Consider the following 17,475-nt stretch of genomic DNA (forward strand, 5'->3'; position numbering starts at 1 on the left):
CTATTTCTGCTGATTTTGCATTACCAAAAATAGTTTTGTCACAATGACTTAAGAAAAAAAATGAAGGAGGGTGGGAAAAAAATAGTTAAAAGGCTTATTTAAAGTAATACCATTAAAGCATTCTCCTTAAAATGCATGCGTTCTCCTAATCATGTGGAGTAGTTTCAGATAGCTTAATGGTTCCACTGATTCAAGCATCCTACATTGCCATTTTTGCTTTTATGGCTACTTGTAACCTGACTGGTGTGGAGAATGATAGGTTTAGGATTGTAAAGGTTGAAGAGATCTGGAAAAGTTCAGCTTTTTAAATCCTAATGTTTTTCAAAGTAATATAATTAACAGACTTCCTTTTTCATAAACAGTTGAAATGACGCTTTTTTCCCCTTAATAGAGAGTAGCTCCTTGAACTTTCCCCTTTCCTTCACTATTCCCATGTATCTAATGATCCCATCTTGGGTTTTTTCCCCCACTTTAAACTACTATTACAAAATTGGATAATCATATGTTCTTAATAAGCCAGAATTCATCCATAAGTTGTCCAAAATATGTTTGTTCCCATCTCCCAGTTTTAACCTAAATTTGCCTTGTGAAGTAAGCTCTTAGTCAGCAGAGCAGGTGTTTTTTTGTTGTTTTTTAACTTACCTTTGTCAACCACAGAGTACCTAAAAGAGTGCTTTGAGTATAAAAGTTACTTTGTGTCAATTTAATTGTTGTAATGTAAGAAAACAGAACATGTTATTGATCCAGAAAATTTTCACAAGGTTTTTTTCAGAATTTATGTCTTCTGTATTTAAGATCACCATAGCTTTCCTAAGTCACTTTTTATCTCCTGGAAGAACTTCAGAAACCTCATAAACATCATAATGTTGCCTGTTCTGTTGATTGCGTATTCACTAATATATAAAGAGGATGCAAAACAAAATACATTTAACATATTCACCTCAATCTGCTGTGCCTTAAGAGGCTTTTGAAACCAGAAGATCCTCTTGGTTTTTTAAAACCCAGCTGTACCAGGGACTAGGTTGTATAGTCAGAGAGCTCTTTCTCTGAGACTTTATTGGTTTCTCTGAAATCAGACGGAGTAACTCCTTTTTTATAAGTCTGAGTGAAGAGCAGCTATTCCAGCAGAAGCACTCGTCGGAGTCTGCGGTGCCTCTCCCCCTTGTGGCTGCCCTGCGCTCTACCAGCCTCTTCTGCAGAGCAGCTTTGGCGGTCTCCCTCTTCATCTCTGACTAGTAGGCTTTTTCTTATTTCTTGACCCTTTATCAATTTTATCTCTTGCTTTTCATTTTTTTATAGTGGAATTTGATTTTTAGAATTACTTACATTCTGGGAGAATATGCCTGTTCTGTATTTATTACATAAATGTAAACAAATAGAAATGATATGTATTTCATGTAGTCATAGTTTTTGAATTTATAACCCGTGATAGCTATTCATTCATTCATTTCATCTAACTGTTATAGGTTGTTTCATGGGTAAAACATCTCCACTAGGTAGGAATTATAAATCTTATTAGGACATTTTTATTACCCTCCAAGAATGTATGTAGCCCCCCGAAGGTGAAAAACTCATTAGGCAGATCAGTGACAAATGGTATAGTAGAGGTTGCATGTTTGAAAATGAAATTGGATACCTAGGGTAGCACTATCCAGTTGGAAATTAGTATGAAACGTACAATTTAAATTTTTATAGATACATAGAACTATATTGAAGAAAGATTGTTTCATTTGAATGTTATAGTATGAGATTATTTTTCAAAAGTTTGTGGAAAAAAAGATATTTTACAGTTTCACTTCATGCTAAAAATCTTCAAAACTTGACAGGCATGATACAGAGCTGGGCTAATCCCATCATCCTGGTTTTTTGCAGGACTTGGTACCAAAAATTTTCTGAGATATCTCTCTCTCAGTTAGAATTATCACTGTTAAAATCAGTGCCAGGTTGGATTTCAATTGGAGGTAGATGGTTTATATTTTGATTTGATAAAATATACATTCAGAACATTGGAATTAATACACTCAAATTTAGTTAAAGAAAATTTGAAGCTTAGCATTGGTCACTTCTGAGGTATGTTCGTGTTACTAACTGTTATCTTTTACGTTACACATTTAGAGTACTTAAAATGATGAGGAAATAGATAATTTATATACAGTGTCACTTATAATGTGATATGAGTACAGACTGGTAGATTGCCAAGTTTGAGTCATAATCATTTGTTCAGAGCAGTCAACTAAATTGTGAAGAGTATTGTATCCCAATTGTAATAGTCGTTGTCTTTTAAAATAAGCAGTGTATCTTATAAACTTTTATTTTATAAATATTTTGGGGCTCTATTCTGAGAAGTAGCCAAGCTGCTTGGAAATTGTTTTCATTTCAAGGCTTGCTTTTGAACATTGTTAGGAGGTTCCAGAACAATTAATTTGGCCCAGCTGCTGAGAATTCTGTTTGTTACCCCATGCATTTTAAGATCTTCAACTTTGACGAGCTCCGTGTTACTCTTGATGCTGTGGGAATGTCTCAATGTTGTTCAGCCTGATCTGTCTGGTGGTCTTTGCCTGGCCTTCAGTAATGTCCTCGGTGTGAATAATGCTCACCAAAACTCAGCTGAAGACTGGAGGGGGAACCATCTGCAGCTCTTAGAACTTCAGCACATTATGGCTTCAATTCTATTCCCCTGCACTCTTACATACCATCTTTCTAACTCAGGCTGCCAGGCCTTTTCTGGGTATACTTGCTTCCAATCCTCCAGCTCATGCTGTAACGAAACTGCAGGGACAAAATTGGGTTAATCATTTTTGTCCTCAGGAATCACTGTCTTGCACCGCCTGTATAAACAGCATCATTTCAAATATTATGCTTTTTTTTGTTTGATAGGAAAGTGATTTTGATTAATCTGTTGTATGCCTTTAACAGATGGAAATGAGAAGCCCGCAGTATTTCTTTTAATCATGTAGCATGTGGTAAAAAATCATACTCATTCTTTCCCCTTGGTGCTTGCTTTAAGAATTGCCCATAAAATTCAAGTATTATTTTTAGGTTTAAAAGAAACATAAACAACTCCCACAGGTTGGTCAGTAATAGAGTTGGGGGCAGGGAGGGAGACAAAGTTTACATTATATCCTTACTACAGTAGACTGGAGTAAATATACCTGTGTATATTTGATATTCATGTTTTCAGTTTTGAAATAAGTAAACTTTTTTGTGTGTTTTGTTTGTTTTTCCGCTATAGACTGAGAGTAACCATGATACAGCACTAACACTTGCCTGTGCTGGTGGCCATGAGGAACTGGTACAAACACTATTAGAGAGAGGAGCTAGTATTGAACACCGAGACAAGAAAGGTAGGGCCTGTTTTCCTAAATTTTCTGGAATATTTATCGTCAAAATTTTAGTATTGAAAGGTGTTACTTCTTACCATGTTTTGATCTGTAGGTACATTGGGAAACAATATTGTGTGTTTGCTTTACACGTTATGAGAAAATCATCATTTTTCTCCAGGTTTTACTCCACTCATTTTGGCTGCTACAGCTGGTCATGTTGGTGTTGTGGAAATATTGTTGGACAATGGAGCAGACATTGAAGCCCAGTCAGAAAGAACAAAGGACACACCATTGTCCTTGGCTTGTTCTGGGGGAAGACAGGAGGTAACATGTCCTTTTCTTTGAGTTTTCTCATCTATTCAGCTAATAGAAGCTTATGACCTTTTTCTTATCTGAACAGTGGTTCGAAAGGTCAGACTTACCCTTGTAATTTAAACTGTTATTAATTACCATAAACAATATCCATATAAGGTATCTTCTCTGAAAAATCATATTACTTTGAAGCCCCTTGTCTAAAGATTAAGATGTTCTAAATCAAATCAGAAAGATCCTGATAAATTAGGCCCATATTCATTCATCTTTACTGCCCTTGAGTATACATAGCATAAAAGGTGCTTAAAGCAAGCCTCTGCTTCACTGTAAAATTGGTAGAGGACGAAGAATGTTCAATTTTTCTTTCTTCTGAGAAACTTTCCTTGCTTTTGATTTTCCATATTCCTTTCTTCCTTCATTCTCTGAAGAGAGGTCGTCGGATAAGATAGTATGAACCCAACCTTTGGTATTTTAGGGAATTTAGGACTGAGGTCTGATAGACAAATGATAGATTTCCATTCATGGTATTTAATATTTATTGACTAACCCAAAGAACCACCAGTCTTCTGCTTGGTAACAATATGAATCTTTGTTCAGGAATTAGTGTGTTGTCTGTAGATTGACAGTGTCTCAGTGAGGAAATCTTGAACCTTAAATTCAGCAGATTTTCCTGTTACGCCTGATTGTGTGTTCTCCATGTTCCTAATGCTAGTCTTTGAACTGGAGAGAAGTTCACATCTTACTCAGAATCACCTATTCTGTGTGAAGCAAGTTCATTTCTTTCCATTTTTTCCTGAGGAATTCCTTTTCCAAACTCCTTACCATACTAAAGCTATTCTAGTATTCTTCCTGAAATATTCAAGGGCACTGCTGGACTCTTAGCACCCGATTTAGCATTCGAACCTGCCTTTATGATTCCCCTAGCTCCTGCTCTTGCTAGTCAGAGGGGACCAGGTAATACTGAATTTTAATCCATTGAGCTGACCAAATGTTTTTAGATAAATAACTGGTTTTTTAAATTGTGTTAAGAGAATAATTATTGTACAAAGTCTGTTAATTGGTAGATTAAAAAGAATTGGAACACATACATTCTTTTCATAGAGATTTACATAGTCTTTTCCATGGGGTTTTTTGACCAAAAATTTTATTTGGAGTAGATGTTATATTGAGACATACTTGATACTAAAGATGTTCTGCATGTGAAATAACAAAAGGATCAATTCTTAATATTTGATCCTTTTGATTTTATCTTTATTTTCTTTCCTTCCTTCCATCCATCCGTCCTATAACCCACAGTGGAAGAGATGGGAATGGTAAAAAGATTTTAAACCAAATTATAAGAAAGGAAAATAAAATATACTTACATTAATAACTTAGTGTGCTACTTCAGAAAAATAACATACTGTATGAATCCAAGGTTACAATATGAAAGCAGGATTTTTTTCAAGTAGTATTAAATTGAAAAAATTTACAATAAAATATCACAGTAATGACAGTACAATTTTACCTTAACTGAAATTTCCAATTGTTTTGCACCTTGAAATAATACTTGTTTTTATTGGTGAATCAAAAAAAAAAATCAGTTGACTTCCTTCATTTAAAAATATGAGTGATTTTTGTGAATTAATGTATTTTTGCTAAAATGTAATAAATGAGAGATTGTAGCAGTTATAGAAGTCTTTCTGCATAAGAACTGAACACTTCAATTTATATTGTTGAAGCTGGTGAATATTGTGACTTAATAAAGCTTGGAAAGCAGTTTTACAATAAAATGTTAATTATACTTTGGGAAGAGACTATTCGGCCTGTTAAATAAGGTCAGGGTGATAATTCGGAACATTTGTTAGTATTATTAATCTTTAGGGTATGGGTTGAAGCTATGATCTTGGGCTAGTTTTGACTCCCTTAAGCCTCATTCTGAAAGATGAAAATACCCCTGGTACCTTTGTCAAAAGATATATGGGTGTATGAAATGACAGAGTCAGCAAATAGGTATTAAACATTTCTAGCTGTCATGAAAATGCAATTTAAAACCCAGTTCAGTACCACTACATACCATTAGGATGGCGAAAGTTGCCAATAACATGTTGGCAGGGCTGTGGGGCAACAAGAATCAATGAGTCTTTGATGGGGGAGTAGAAGTAGTACCACAGCTTTAGGGCAAAGTTTATGAACTTTTTTCTTTTTCTTTCTTCCTCCCTCTCTCCTTCCCTCCCTTCCTTCCTTCCTTCCTTCATTTTTTTTTAAATGAGGATTTATTTATTTGAAGGCCAAATGTGAAGAGATTTTTGCATATGCTGTTTTATTCCCCAAGTGTTCTTTAATGGCCATGACTGGTCTGCCATGTTGGTTCAGGGACCCAAGCAGTTGGACTCCATTTGCTGCTTTCCTAGGCTCTTTGCAGACAGCTCAGTCAGAAATAGAGTAGGGGGTGCCCATGTGGAATGTCACAACTGGAAGCAGCAGCGTAACTCACTACCACAACACCAGCCTCTGTCAGTTTCTTTTTCCGTTTTGCTTGTGACAGAGTAACAGAAAACTAGAGATTTCTAAATAGGCTTTACCAAAGAAGCTCTTTGCTTTCTTCTACCTAGCTTACCATGAAGACTGGTTTTGTGAACAGGATGTAGAATTTCCTCTTTGGAGATATAGATCAGAAAATTCTGACAGTGAAACAGTATTTTTTTTCTCCCTTCTCTTGTAGGTCGTGGAACTATTGTTAGCTCGAGGGGCAAATAAAGAGCACAGAAATGTTTCTGATTACACACCCTTAAGCCTGGCTGCTTCTGGCGGCTACGTGAACATCATCAAAATACTACTAAATGCAGGAGCTGAGATTAATTCTAGGCAAGTTTTATTTTGTCTCTAAACCCCTTATTTAATGCATATGTCGTATTGTATTACATACTGGTAGGACACCTACTTTCTGAATGTTTTACTTAGAAAATTTTCATTAAAAATTTAAAATCCAAATTACTAGAGACTTTTTAGCAATGATTTATTTTATTTGAAAGATAGTGTGTCAGAGAATAGAAAGGAAATCGAGAAGAGATTGGTCTCCCATCTACTGGTTTGCTCGTCAGATAGTCACAGTGGCTTGAGGTGGACTGGTCTGAAGCCAGGAGCTACTTCCGGGTTCCCCTCCTGGCTGCAGAGACCCAAACCCTTGGGTGGTTTTCTCCTTCTTCCCCAGGTGCATTTACAGGGAACTGGGGTGTAAGTTGAGTAGCTGGGACTCAAACCAGCATGCATGTGGGATGACAATGGTGCAGGCAGCAACCCAACTTGTGCTATGACACTGAACCCCTGAGAAATTTTTTAAGTATTATTTAAGTAAAACTGTTGACATAGGACTTTAAAAACATCAATTGTATTTGATACTAAAAGCTAGTAATTTTTTGTTCTTGGCTAGTAACTTTCGTAGGAGCTTATATTAAACAGATGTGCTTTAGGATGGAAAGTCTGTCATAACTATAACTTAATAATCACTTTACGGACTGTTACTATGTTAAATGAGAGACAGAAAATATTCTGGTAAGAGATTTCTAATGGAATCCTGTAGTATACTAGAAACTTAAAGGACTGAGAAAAAATAAACTTTATGTAAATTAAATTAAATTAAGATTACTTACACAATCCCCAAATTTTCTTCATTAAGAATATACTATGTCCTTTTGTTCTTCTTATATCTTCACCCCCAGAACTGGTAGCAAACTGGGCATTTCTCCTCTGATGTTAGCAGCTATGAATGGGCATACAGCTGCTGTTAAGCTCCTGTTGGACATGGGCTCTGACATAAACGCTCAAATAGAAACCAATCGGAACACTGCCCTTACCTTAGCCTGCTTCCAAGGAAGAACTGAAGTGGTTAGTCTTCTGCTTGATAGAAAAGCAAATGTTGAACACAGAGCTAAGGTAAGAAAAAGTCAGATTTGTCTGTGGATCAGTGTGAATAAATGATTTGATATTTCAGGTTTGTATTAGCAACATGCCAATTGTAAATAGTAATATCTCCTGATTTGTATTTAATGAGAAAACATTCTGTGTGGCTTACTCAAACATTAACTCTTGAAAAACCTGAGCAGCACATTTTTATAGCCATGACATTATCAGCCGAGAAAAAGATGTCCCACTTCGAAAGAGACAAAGGGGAACAATTATTGAGTGCCAGTTATATGCCAAATGCTTATCTCTTGCACAGTTCTAATAATGTTAGTGCGGTTAAGTAAAAGTGGCTACTAAGTGCTGAAATTCAGATTTGACTCTGTGTAAATGATACCATATCACTCCCTTAGATGTTTGCTATTTTGATTCATTCCAATGTCTGCTGTTTCTGATTTTCTGCTAAATCTAGACTGGCCTCACACCATTGATGGAAGCTGCCTCTGGAGGATATGCAGAGGTGGGCCGAGTTCTTTTGGATAAAGGTGCTGATGTTAATGCCCCTCCGGTGCCCTCCTCAAGAGACACAGCTTTAACCATCGCAGCAGACAAAGGGCATTATAAATTCTGTGAACTTCTCATTGGCAGGTATTACAAAATGCTTATCATGATTCCATTCTTTCAATTTTACAAATAAAAAATTAAATGTGATCACATGTGTGAGCCACAAGCACCCCACACACAAACTACATGTTACCATTCAGCCATTTATGAATGTTACATTGTCTATTTTCAGTGCTATGTAAAACTGTTTTTCTTTCGTTACAATATTCTGTAAGTTCTGTAAACTATGAGAATTTCCAGATGTTTTAATATATATTTGAGTATAAAGCTTTTACAAAATGCTCTAAACCTGAAAAGTCTAGCAATGATCTTTGTTAATTTCTTTGACCAAAACAACTTTTTTTTTTTTAAGATTTACTGATTTTCATTGAGAAGTTAGATTACAGAGAAAAGAGAAACAAAGATCTTCTGCTGGTTCACTCCCCAGGTGGCTGCAGTGGCCAGAGCTGTGCCTATCTGAAGCCAGGAGCCAGGAACAACTTCTGGATCTCCTGCTCATATGCAGGAACCCAGTGCTTTGGGAACTGGATCAGTTAGTACAGAACCAGGGTACATATGGGATCCTGGTGCATGCGAGGCGAGGACTTAATCCTCTAGGCTACCACGCAGGCCCATCCAGAGCAAGTTCTAGTGTAAACTGTTTAGAAGCTGCCTGTGTTCATGCAAAGATGCTAGTCTGTCATCTGCTGTAATTGAATTTCCTACTTGAGCAATCTAAAAGACTTTATATGGTATCCTAAGCAATTGTTTTTGATGGTAGCTATTATTAAACATGTCTGTCTTGATGCACACTGAATACTGTTGTTAGATTCATTTTTTTCTAGTCACATAATCGGAAACATACAGTTGCCTCACTTGATACTAATACTGTGATCATAGGACTAAAAGAATATGCTCTAATTTTTCACTAATCAGAATTTAGCATATTCAGCATATTTTCAGGAATTGAAATTTAGAATTATTTAAAAAGTAGTGGTGTTAAAAAAAAGACAGGGGTGGTGGGTCAAGAAGTATTTCATCCACTGATTAGCTCCGCAGATGGGTACCAATGGTTGAGGGTGGTAAGAGACAACTGGCATCTGAGCAGTCCTGTGTCGGTGGCAGCGTCTCGGACTAAGCATTTTGCCCATCGTCTACCCTTCCCAGGCACGTTAGCAGGGAGCTAGGTCAGAAGCAAAGAGCAAAGATTCAGAGCTGCTCGCATATGGGGCATGGGCTTTTTAGGTGATCGTTTAATTCACCACTCCACAATACTTAACCCCTGTGGACTTTTTTTATAAGACAGTACTGGCTACATAATTTTAATTTGGTGACCAGAAGTTCTTTGGTATGAAATTGAGAAAAACATTTTAGTCCTTTAACATTAAAAGTAAAATTCATCATTCTGAATATTTTTATGTTTAATAGTTTATTTTAATGCTGCTTTCTTGTTCAGTGTCCTTTAAGACAGTGCTTTGTCTTTAATTTTAGGGGAGCTCATATTGATGTTCGTAACAAGAAGGGGAACACTCCGTTGTGGCTAGCAGCAAATGGTGGACACCTGGATGTGGTTCAGTTGCTAGTGCAAGCAGGAGCAGATGTAGATGCTGCTGATAACCGCAAGATCACTCCTCTTATGGCAGCATTTAGAAAGGTTGTACATTTTCTGTCTTCATGTTTACCTTGATGGTTTTTATACTTGGAAGTACAGAGTTCAGTGATCCCTAATGACTGACTCTGTTAGCTAGCAGCTGTGCAGAAGGTAGTACTGTAATAATGCAAATAGCTAAAGGCAACAATGAAAGGTGGGTAAAATATCAAAGGTAAGTAAACCGTGGAAAAGACTTCTAACTAGTGTTTCAACTTAGCTGTAATCTTAGTATTTCACAAAGTGTAAGTCCAATTGAGAGTTATTGATGATTTTTTATTTTATTTTTATTGGAAAGTCAGATATACAGAGAGGAGGAGAGACAGGAAGATCTCCTGTTTGTTGATTCACTCCCCAAGTGGCCACAACGGCCAGAGCTGCAAAGATCCAAAGCCAGGAGCCAGGATCCTCGTTCGGGTCTCCCACACAGGTGCAGGGCTCTCGGGTGTAAGCATGGTCATATGTGTCATACAATGGTCCCTCAGGTAGACTTTTTAACTCCATTTTTTTTTTCCCAATCCCTAGCATGTACACCTGGAATGTTATATAGGAAACAACAAGCACCAATTTATTTATTTGTTTAAAAGAATTAACAGAGAGCGCCTGTGAGACCATCTTCTGTTGGTTCACTCCCTGGATGGCCTCAACAGCAGGGCTCGGCCAGGCTGAAGCGAGAGCTGCTTCTGGGTCACCTTTGTGGGTACAGTGACCCAAGCACTTGACCCATCTTTGGTTCCTTTCTGAGGTATATTAACAGGGAGCTGAGTTGGAAGTGGAGCATTCAGCTGTTTAACCACTATGCCACAATGCTAGCCCCGTGGCATACTGTTCTGTTGTTTTTTTTTTTTTTTTTTTTTTTTTTCAGGTAGTGTTGTTAGGCAGGTTGACTATATTCCCAGTGTCATGTAATTGAGTTGTCTGATACAGTTTTAAGCAAAAGATTGTACAGAGATCATTAGGAAATGGTGTAAGTGGCATGTATGGTATTCATTGAAGCATTGCTATTCATTTAAACGATAGTTTATTATTTATTAGTTTTATTGGAAATTCAGATTTACAGAGAAGGAGAAACAGAGATCAATCTGCTGATTCACTTCCCAAGTGGCCACAGCAGCGAAAGCTGAGCAGATCCGAAGCCAGGAGCTTTTTCTGGGTCTTCCACATGGGTGCAGGGGTCCCAAAGCTTTGTGCCCTCCTGCATTGGTTTCCCAGGGCATAAGCAGAGATTGGAAGTAAAAGAGCTGGGGACGTAAATTGGCACCTATATGGATATTCTGGGACCTGCAAGGTGGAGAACCAACCAATTGAGCCACCATGTTGCAACCTAAACAAAGGTTCCCCCCAAAAAAGTTAAATAAAGGTACAAAACAGAAAAGGCAGGCAATATAGAAAATGCAGCTGTTTATCGAAACAGTCTGAGTATGTTAAGAAAGAATATTGGGTTTTGAATGTTGCTTTAAGTATTTCTAGATTCATTTGTTACAGTTACATAATCAGCTCATGCTTTAGAAAGATGTATTTCTTTCATACTGCTTAACTGAGTGCCATGAGTGAAAAAGAATAAAAACAATTGCTTCCTTTAGACTGTTCCTTTTACTGATTTTTGGACTGTTGTCTTGGGTCATAAATTCTGAATTTTGGAAGATGTTAGTTTAATATGCATGATAAACATTTGCAAAACCTACCTTTGTGGTTAATGTTCAAGTTAGTGCAGACAGATGGTGTACATTTACTGAATCCATGAATCCTGACGTCAGTGATCTGCTTTTTTAGGGTCACGTAAAAGTGGTGCGTTACTTAGTCAAAGAAGTCAATCAGTTCCCATCGGATTCAGAGTGTATGAGATACATAGCAACCATCACTGATAAGGTAAATATATCGCTGACTTTCATCTCACTGTATGAGCCATGGATTCTGTTTGGCTGTATATCTTCCAGGCAGAGTCATAGTTTGGACAGTTAATTGTGATCTATAGCAGTTTCATTAATTTAGTAGTATTTGTGAATGTGACTCTTACAAATTGTTAATGTGGGAATTGATAAACCATTCTCTGTGTTAGAATAATACTTAATCTTTTCAAATACCACTTGAGCTAATTTCTTACATGAACATTACACAGTTAAAAATAAAATCGTGTTTAGTTAGGGCTGTCAATGTGTTTGCATGCTTATCCTGATTATCTGTCTTGAAGAAGAAACCCAGAGGGTTTTTGTTTCCCAGCAAAAAATGAACTCAGTGGTTTTAATCATAATCAAGAACAGTTTAGGGCCCGGCGGCGTGGCCTAGCGGCTAAAGTCCTTGCCTTGAACGCTCCAGGATCCCATGGGCGCCGGTTCTAATCCTGGCAGTTCCACTTCCCATCCAGCTCCCTGCTTGTGGCGTGAAAGCAATCGAGGACGGCCCAAAACTTTGGGATCCTGCACCTGCGTGGGAGACCTGGAAGAGGTTCCTGGCTCCTGGCTCCAGATCGGTACAGCATCGGCTCGTTGCATTCACTTGGAGAGTGAATCATCAGACGGAAGATCTTCCTCTCTGTCTCTCCTTTCTGTATATCTGACTTTGTAATAAAAATGAATAAATCTTTAAAAAATAAATAAAGAACGATTTAAAAAAATAAAGAACGATTTAAAAGTGAATTGGCTAGAATTTTTGAGGCAGAATATAAACTTATATCTTGACAATTTAACTGAAATCTTGCTCTAGGAGCATTTTGACTTTGCTGTGATTTATACTACACATTATTTTTATATATTTTTCAAAGATTTATTTTTATTTGAAAGTCAGATACACAGAGAAGAGACAGAGAGGGAAGGGAGATCTACTGATCATTGATTCTCTCCCCAAGTGGCCACAAAGGGGGAACAGCACCAGTCCGAAGCCAGGAGCCAGCCTGGACCTTCTTTCTGGGTCTCCTGCACGGGAGCAGGGTGCCAGGGCATTGGGCCATCCTCAACTGATTTCCCAGGCAACAGGCAAGGAGTTGGATGGGAAGTGGGCTACTGGGACACAAACTGGTGCCCATATTGGATCCTGGTGCATGCCAGGTTAGGACTTTACCTGCTAGGCTACCGCGCCAGGCCCATTACTACACATTTTAAAATATCTTCCTGTTAGATTCTCATGGCAGTTACTTCATGTTAGTGTGCAGCATGTCCCCATAGATTTTACTGAAAATAGCTATGTCATTGTCTTGCCTGGCTCAGAATTTTTCTATGATAATTGATATTCTTGAATTCCTCAGGGTGGTTATGTTTTGTTTTGTTTTTTTGCTTATTTTGCTTTTGTTGAAAAGGGGGAAATTAATACTAAGAAATATTATTTTGGTGTTTTTAATATTGAAGAAATAGAGGAAATAGTCCTTTCCTGAAATGTTTCACGAAACCACTAAATGCTTTTGTCCCTGATTAGTGCAAGTACGTTGGAGGCTTTGTAACTCCAGCCAGTTCCCTTTCCCAACATTTATTTATTTATTTATCTTAGCTCGTTAGATAACAGAATATCATGACTGTTTGCTGTTTCATTTCATATGTATTTAAATTACAACGGCTAATCGTAGTTTTCTTGTAGTATAATGGATGCTGAAGGAAAGCAGAAGCATCCTTTTGTTCCTTATTCCTTACAGCTGATGTTTATGGCTTAATTTTTAGTGCCTGGTTAAAGAGATTCATGTTTTAATTTTTCATTGTAGGAGATGCTGAAGAAGTGTCATCTCTGTATGGAATCAATAGTACAAGCCAAAGATAGACAGGCTGCTGAAGCCAACAAAAATGCCAGCATCTTATTAGAGGAATTAGACTTGGAAAAGGTAATAGTGATGTTTAGATACACAAAGTACTCTTTTCCATTCTGATTTTTCCTCCTTAATTTGTAACCTGTTTTTTTTTTCTTTGTTTTTTGCTTTAAATTTTGCACATTTTTTTGTAACGTAAAGAGTACTCTACATAGCACTAACGAGCTTTAGTTTTCTTCTTTTAATCAAGTACGCAGTTTTACTGCGTGAATCATGAAGACTGGACAATAAGAACACTTAACCTCCGATTCTGAATTTCAGTGTTAGCTGTGTGTCTTAAACCTCCTCCATAGGTCTGTAATCACAGACCAACCAGAAGCACCGGATGCTGCATCTCATAGGCACCTGCCAAAGGACAGCTGCATGAAGTGTCTCTTGAGCAGTGTCTTACGTGCAGGCTCACCTCTTTTCCAGACAGGCTACAGCATCGTTTCCATCTCCTCCCGTAGGGAGCATGTAATCCAAAGCAGCATTTAGTTCAGATAGTCCCACAGTACCTTCTTGACTTCCCCCTTCTGCCAGCTTTTAGAACTTTAATAGGAGTACTAATCACATCAGGAAAAAAATGAGTTCAGTAGTGAATATCAGAGAATACAAGTTTGGTGAATTTTAATTATAATGAAAAATTATAAAATTTAACATGTAATAGTGCTATTTTTAAATTTATACAGAATATACAGTGCTAATTGAATACGGTGTTAATTGCACACATATCCTCTTGGAGTCAAAGCTGGTCCCATTTTTTGCTCTGTTACAGACTTTAAACTATAGATTTCATCCTCAAAGAAAATGAGTTATTCTGACCATTTCCTCTCAGTTTAAACTCTTGAAAAGATAATTTTAGCATGACAGTTCTACATTTTTTGACTTTAATTCTTGTCATACTAAAGTGAGCGTGTTTGGCCACTTTAGAGATTTAAAAGAATATGTAACTTGATCAATTTATACATTGTAAATTTACAGCAAACCTGTGGACTACAAAATCAGAAAGCTACTTTCCAGAGAGAATAAAAGGGGTGTCTGTTCTCGGACACTTGCTTCTTACCTGCCTTCATTTATCTAACATTTTAAACCCCTTTTAATTAACTGAATTATCTTGTCTTTCCACCACAACAATATATATGCCACAAGTCATAGGCACTGAAAAAATATTTTGCTGAATAAAATATATTGTAGGGATGTACTTTTAAAAAATTCCGAATCATGCAAGATTGTTATTTCTTTGTTTCCTCTTAGAGATTTATCAATTTATAATCATTCTAAGTGACTATGAAAAACCTTATAATAAGTTTGTTTTCAATTGTAATTCCCAGTAATGTCAAAATAAATATACATTTACCACACATTTACCTTCCATTTTGGTGCTTTTATTTCTGTGAAGTAGATTCCTTAAAGTGCAGTAATATTTACAAGCAACCATTTCAATTAATGAATGTTTTTTGCTTGCATTCTTGCCAGCATTTCTTAATCTCGATGTTTATCTTCTTTTGGAAAGAGTCTTCCCTTTCATTGAAATGGAGTCAAATAAAACTTTTTTTTCAAATGTCATTTTTGAGTAATATTAGCCCTGAAAGATATAGGGAATCTACCATCTTAAGTGAATTACATATTTATATCAATTCTTCCACATGCATGGTTTACTTCTACAAATAGTTCTGAATGGGGGCACTACATATTCCAGGAGGCTTCAAAAAGTTAATGGGAAACACACAACTTACCTTGCCATATCAGTTTTCCTCGAAGTTTTTGAACTATCTTCTTAAGGAATTCTAAGTTGTTATTGTATTTGGAAGCTTTTTTCAACCCAAGCATTTTTGCTCATCTTTGCCCTTCCATATCATTGCTTAGTTTTTTTTCTGCTTCTACCTGCCATTTGTTTGTAAACTTCAAAGACTTTTTAGGGAGTGATGTTGAACATTTTAGAAATATATTTGTTCCACAGTCTTAGTTTTACACATTTCATTTTCAAATTATTACTTCTAATTATCTACCAGCTTTACTCCTTTAAAATTTCTGCTTCCAGCAGTCCTGCCAGCACTTTACCTGCCAGTGGCTGGTCAGATGTTTCTGTCACTGCTAAGATTATTCCTTATCGTCGTCGTTTTATTCTCACCTATGCTCCAGTAGCTAGGTAGATGTGGAAAATTGTCATGTGTAAAGGCTCTGTGCATGTATCATGCTGTAGAAGGGGTTGGAGGTGTTGGTAGCTGCAGGGGTCCTGGAACCACCTTCACAGATACCAAGGAGGTGTCTGAATTACAGTTAATGTCTACTGTTATCCTAGTTTAATTTAGTCTCCCACTCATCCAGACCATATTTTCTTTGTCTTGTACCCTCACACTTCAGTACTTGATTTTCCTTTGCTTTCTATCACTTTTATCTTATGCATTAATGAGACAAATTGAAGCACCAGAAGAAAACTTCTAAAGCACCCCACCCATTCCACCTACCCATCCACCAATACCTGCGTCTGTATATTTCCTACCACTGACTAAACTTTTGGTAGGCACTCGCTCCATTTGCATGCTGGATCCTTTTGATTTTCCTACTCAGCAGCATTGTTTTAACAGTTCTCTTTAGTTCTCTTTTCTCTCTTCTATTGTATTTCCTACTTTCTTAGCCATAGACCCATTTCTCTACTCCCCTTGATAACATACTTTCAAGGCATTAGATATTTTGGCAATTGCTTGGCTCATTAGGTGGTCTTTGTCTTATCATTCCTAATTTTAAATGTCAGCTGAGCCAAAAATGCTAACCTAGACCCCTTTCCTATGCTCTGCTCTCAATATATGTAATATTTACCCAGTATGTCCATTTAGATGTGTAATTAGTTTATCTGATAACTGATGTATGCAAACCCACTACAAGCCCACCACAAGCCCATAGCTCTTTTAATTGCTGGAGCCAAAAAGTTTGAGATCATCTGTCATTCCTCTGTAGGCTTCATTGTTTGGGGGAAGTTTTGCTAAATTTACCTAAAATACTATCTAGAATCCTAACCACTTGAGTTGCTTCTCTGCCTGGTTCAAGCCGTTAATATAATTTCTTAGCTATGTTACTGCAGTCAGAATTTCACTGGTCCTCTGGATTCTATCGTTATTTGCAGTCTGTTCTTCTGTGTAGCACTTGAAAGTGATCCTCTTGAATCATTTAGCTTAAAGTCACATGACAGCTCAACAGAGACTCTCACAGTGCTTTTCAATTTCCCTGATTACAGTCTGTAGAAAAGCTCTGGGTCATTAAGGATTGGGGAGCATTTCTGTGTATAGGACTAGAAAACATTACCACCTTATTTGAGTATAAATGAAAATTCAGGTTTTCTACTAGGCCTTCACTGATGATCCTATTTAAAATCCAAATTCTGCTTATTACACATACAGTTCTAACCTGCTGCTATTTTCCTTTTTCTTTAAGATCCATTTATTTGAAAGCAAGAGAGGGAAAGATAGAGACAAAAGGAGATTGTTCCACCTCCTGATTCATGCTCCAGATGGCCAGGGTGCTTAGTGGTAGGCCAAACTGAAGCCAAGAGTTTCATCTGGGTCTCTCATGTGGCTGCCAGGGTTCCATACACTTGGACCATATTTTGACGCTTTTCCCAGAATTGAAGTGGAGCAGCCTGCACTTGGATCAGTGCCCACATGGAAGGCTGGCGTTGTAATCAGCTTTACCTGCCGTGCTACTGCACTGCCTCTTGTTTTCTTTTTCTGCATACTTTTTAAGCATATAGTGATGCATAGTAGATACTCCTTATCTATGATTTTCGCATGTATGGATTCAACTGTGTGTCTGAAATACTGGTTTTCAGTAACTACATCAATAGTGAACCTGCACAGATCTTTTCTTGATGCAATTTACTAAACAATACAATAAGTACTTATTTGATAACAACTGTTATTAAAATCTGGAAATGATCT

The 17,475-nt window shown here is 37.1% G+C and overlaps 1 protein-coding gene across 2 annotated transcripts in view; it reads left to right on the forward strand.

The window, feature by feature from the left end:
- ANKRD17 (ankyrin repeat domain 17) overlaps positions 1-17,475 on the forward strand; it is a 167,295-nt gene that overhangs the window by 113,960 nt on the left and 35,860 nt on the right. For both annotated transcript variants that reach the window (XM_058667218.1, XM_058667219.1), the window contains 8 exons: positions 3,233-3,344; positions 3,502-3,647; positions 6,340-6,482; positions 7,337-7,550; positions 7,990-8,165; positions 9,612-9,774; positions 11,542-11,637; positions 13,457-13,573. In XM_058667218.1, the coding sequence (XP_058523201.1) occupies positions 3,233-3,344; positions 3,502-3,647; positions 6,340-6,482; positions 7,337-7,550; positions 7,990-8,165; positions 9,612-9,774; positions 11,542-11,637; positions 13,457-13,573 (1,167 nt within the window). The remainder of the gene's footprint in view (positions 1-3,232; positions 3,345-3,501; positions 3,648-6,339; positions 6,483-7,336; positions 7,551-7,989; positions 8,166-9,611; positions 9,775-11,541; positions 11,638-13,456; positions 13,574-17,475) is intronic.

Source organism: Ochotona princeps, chromosome 7, assembly GCF_030435755.1.
Source record: "Ochotona princeps isolate mOchPri1 chromosome 7, mOchPri1.hap1, whole genome shotgun sequence".
Lineage (NCBI taxonomy): Eukaryota > Metazoa > Chordata > Mammalia > Lagomorpha > Ochotonidae > Ochotona > Ochotona princeps.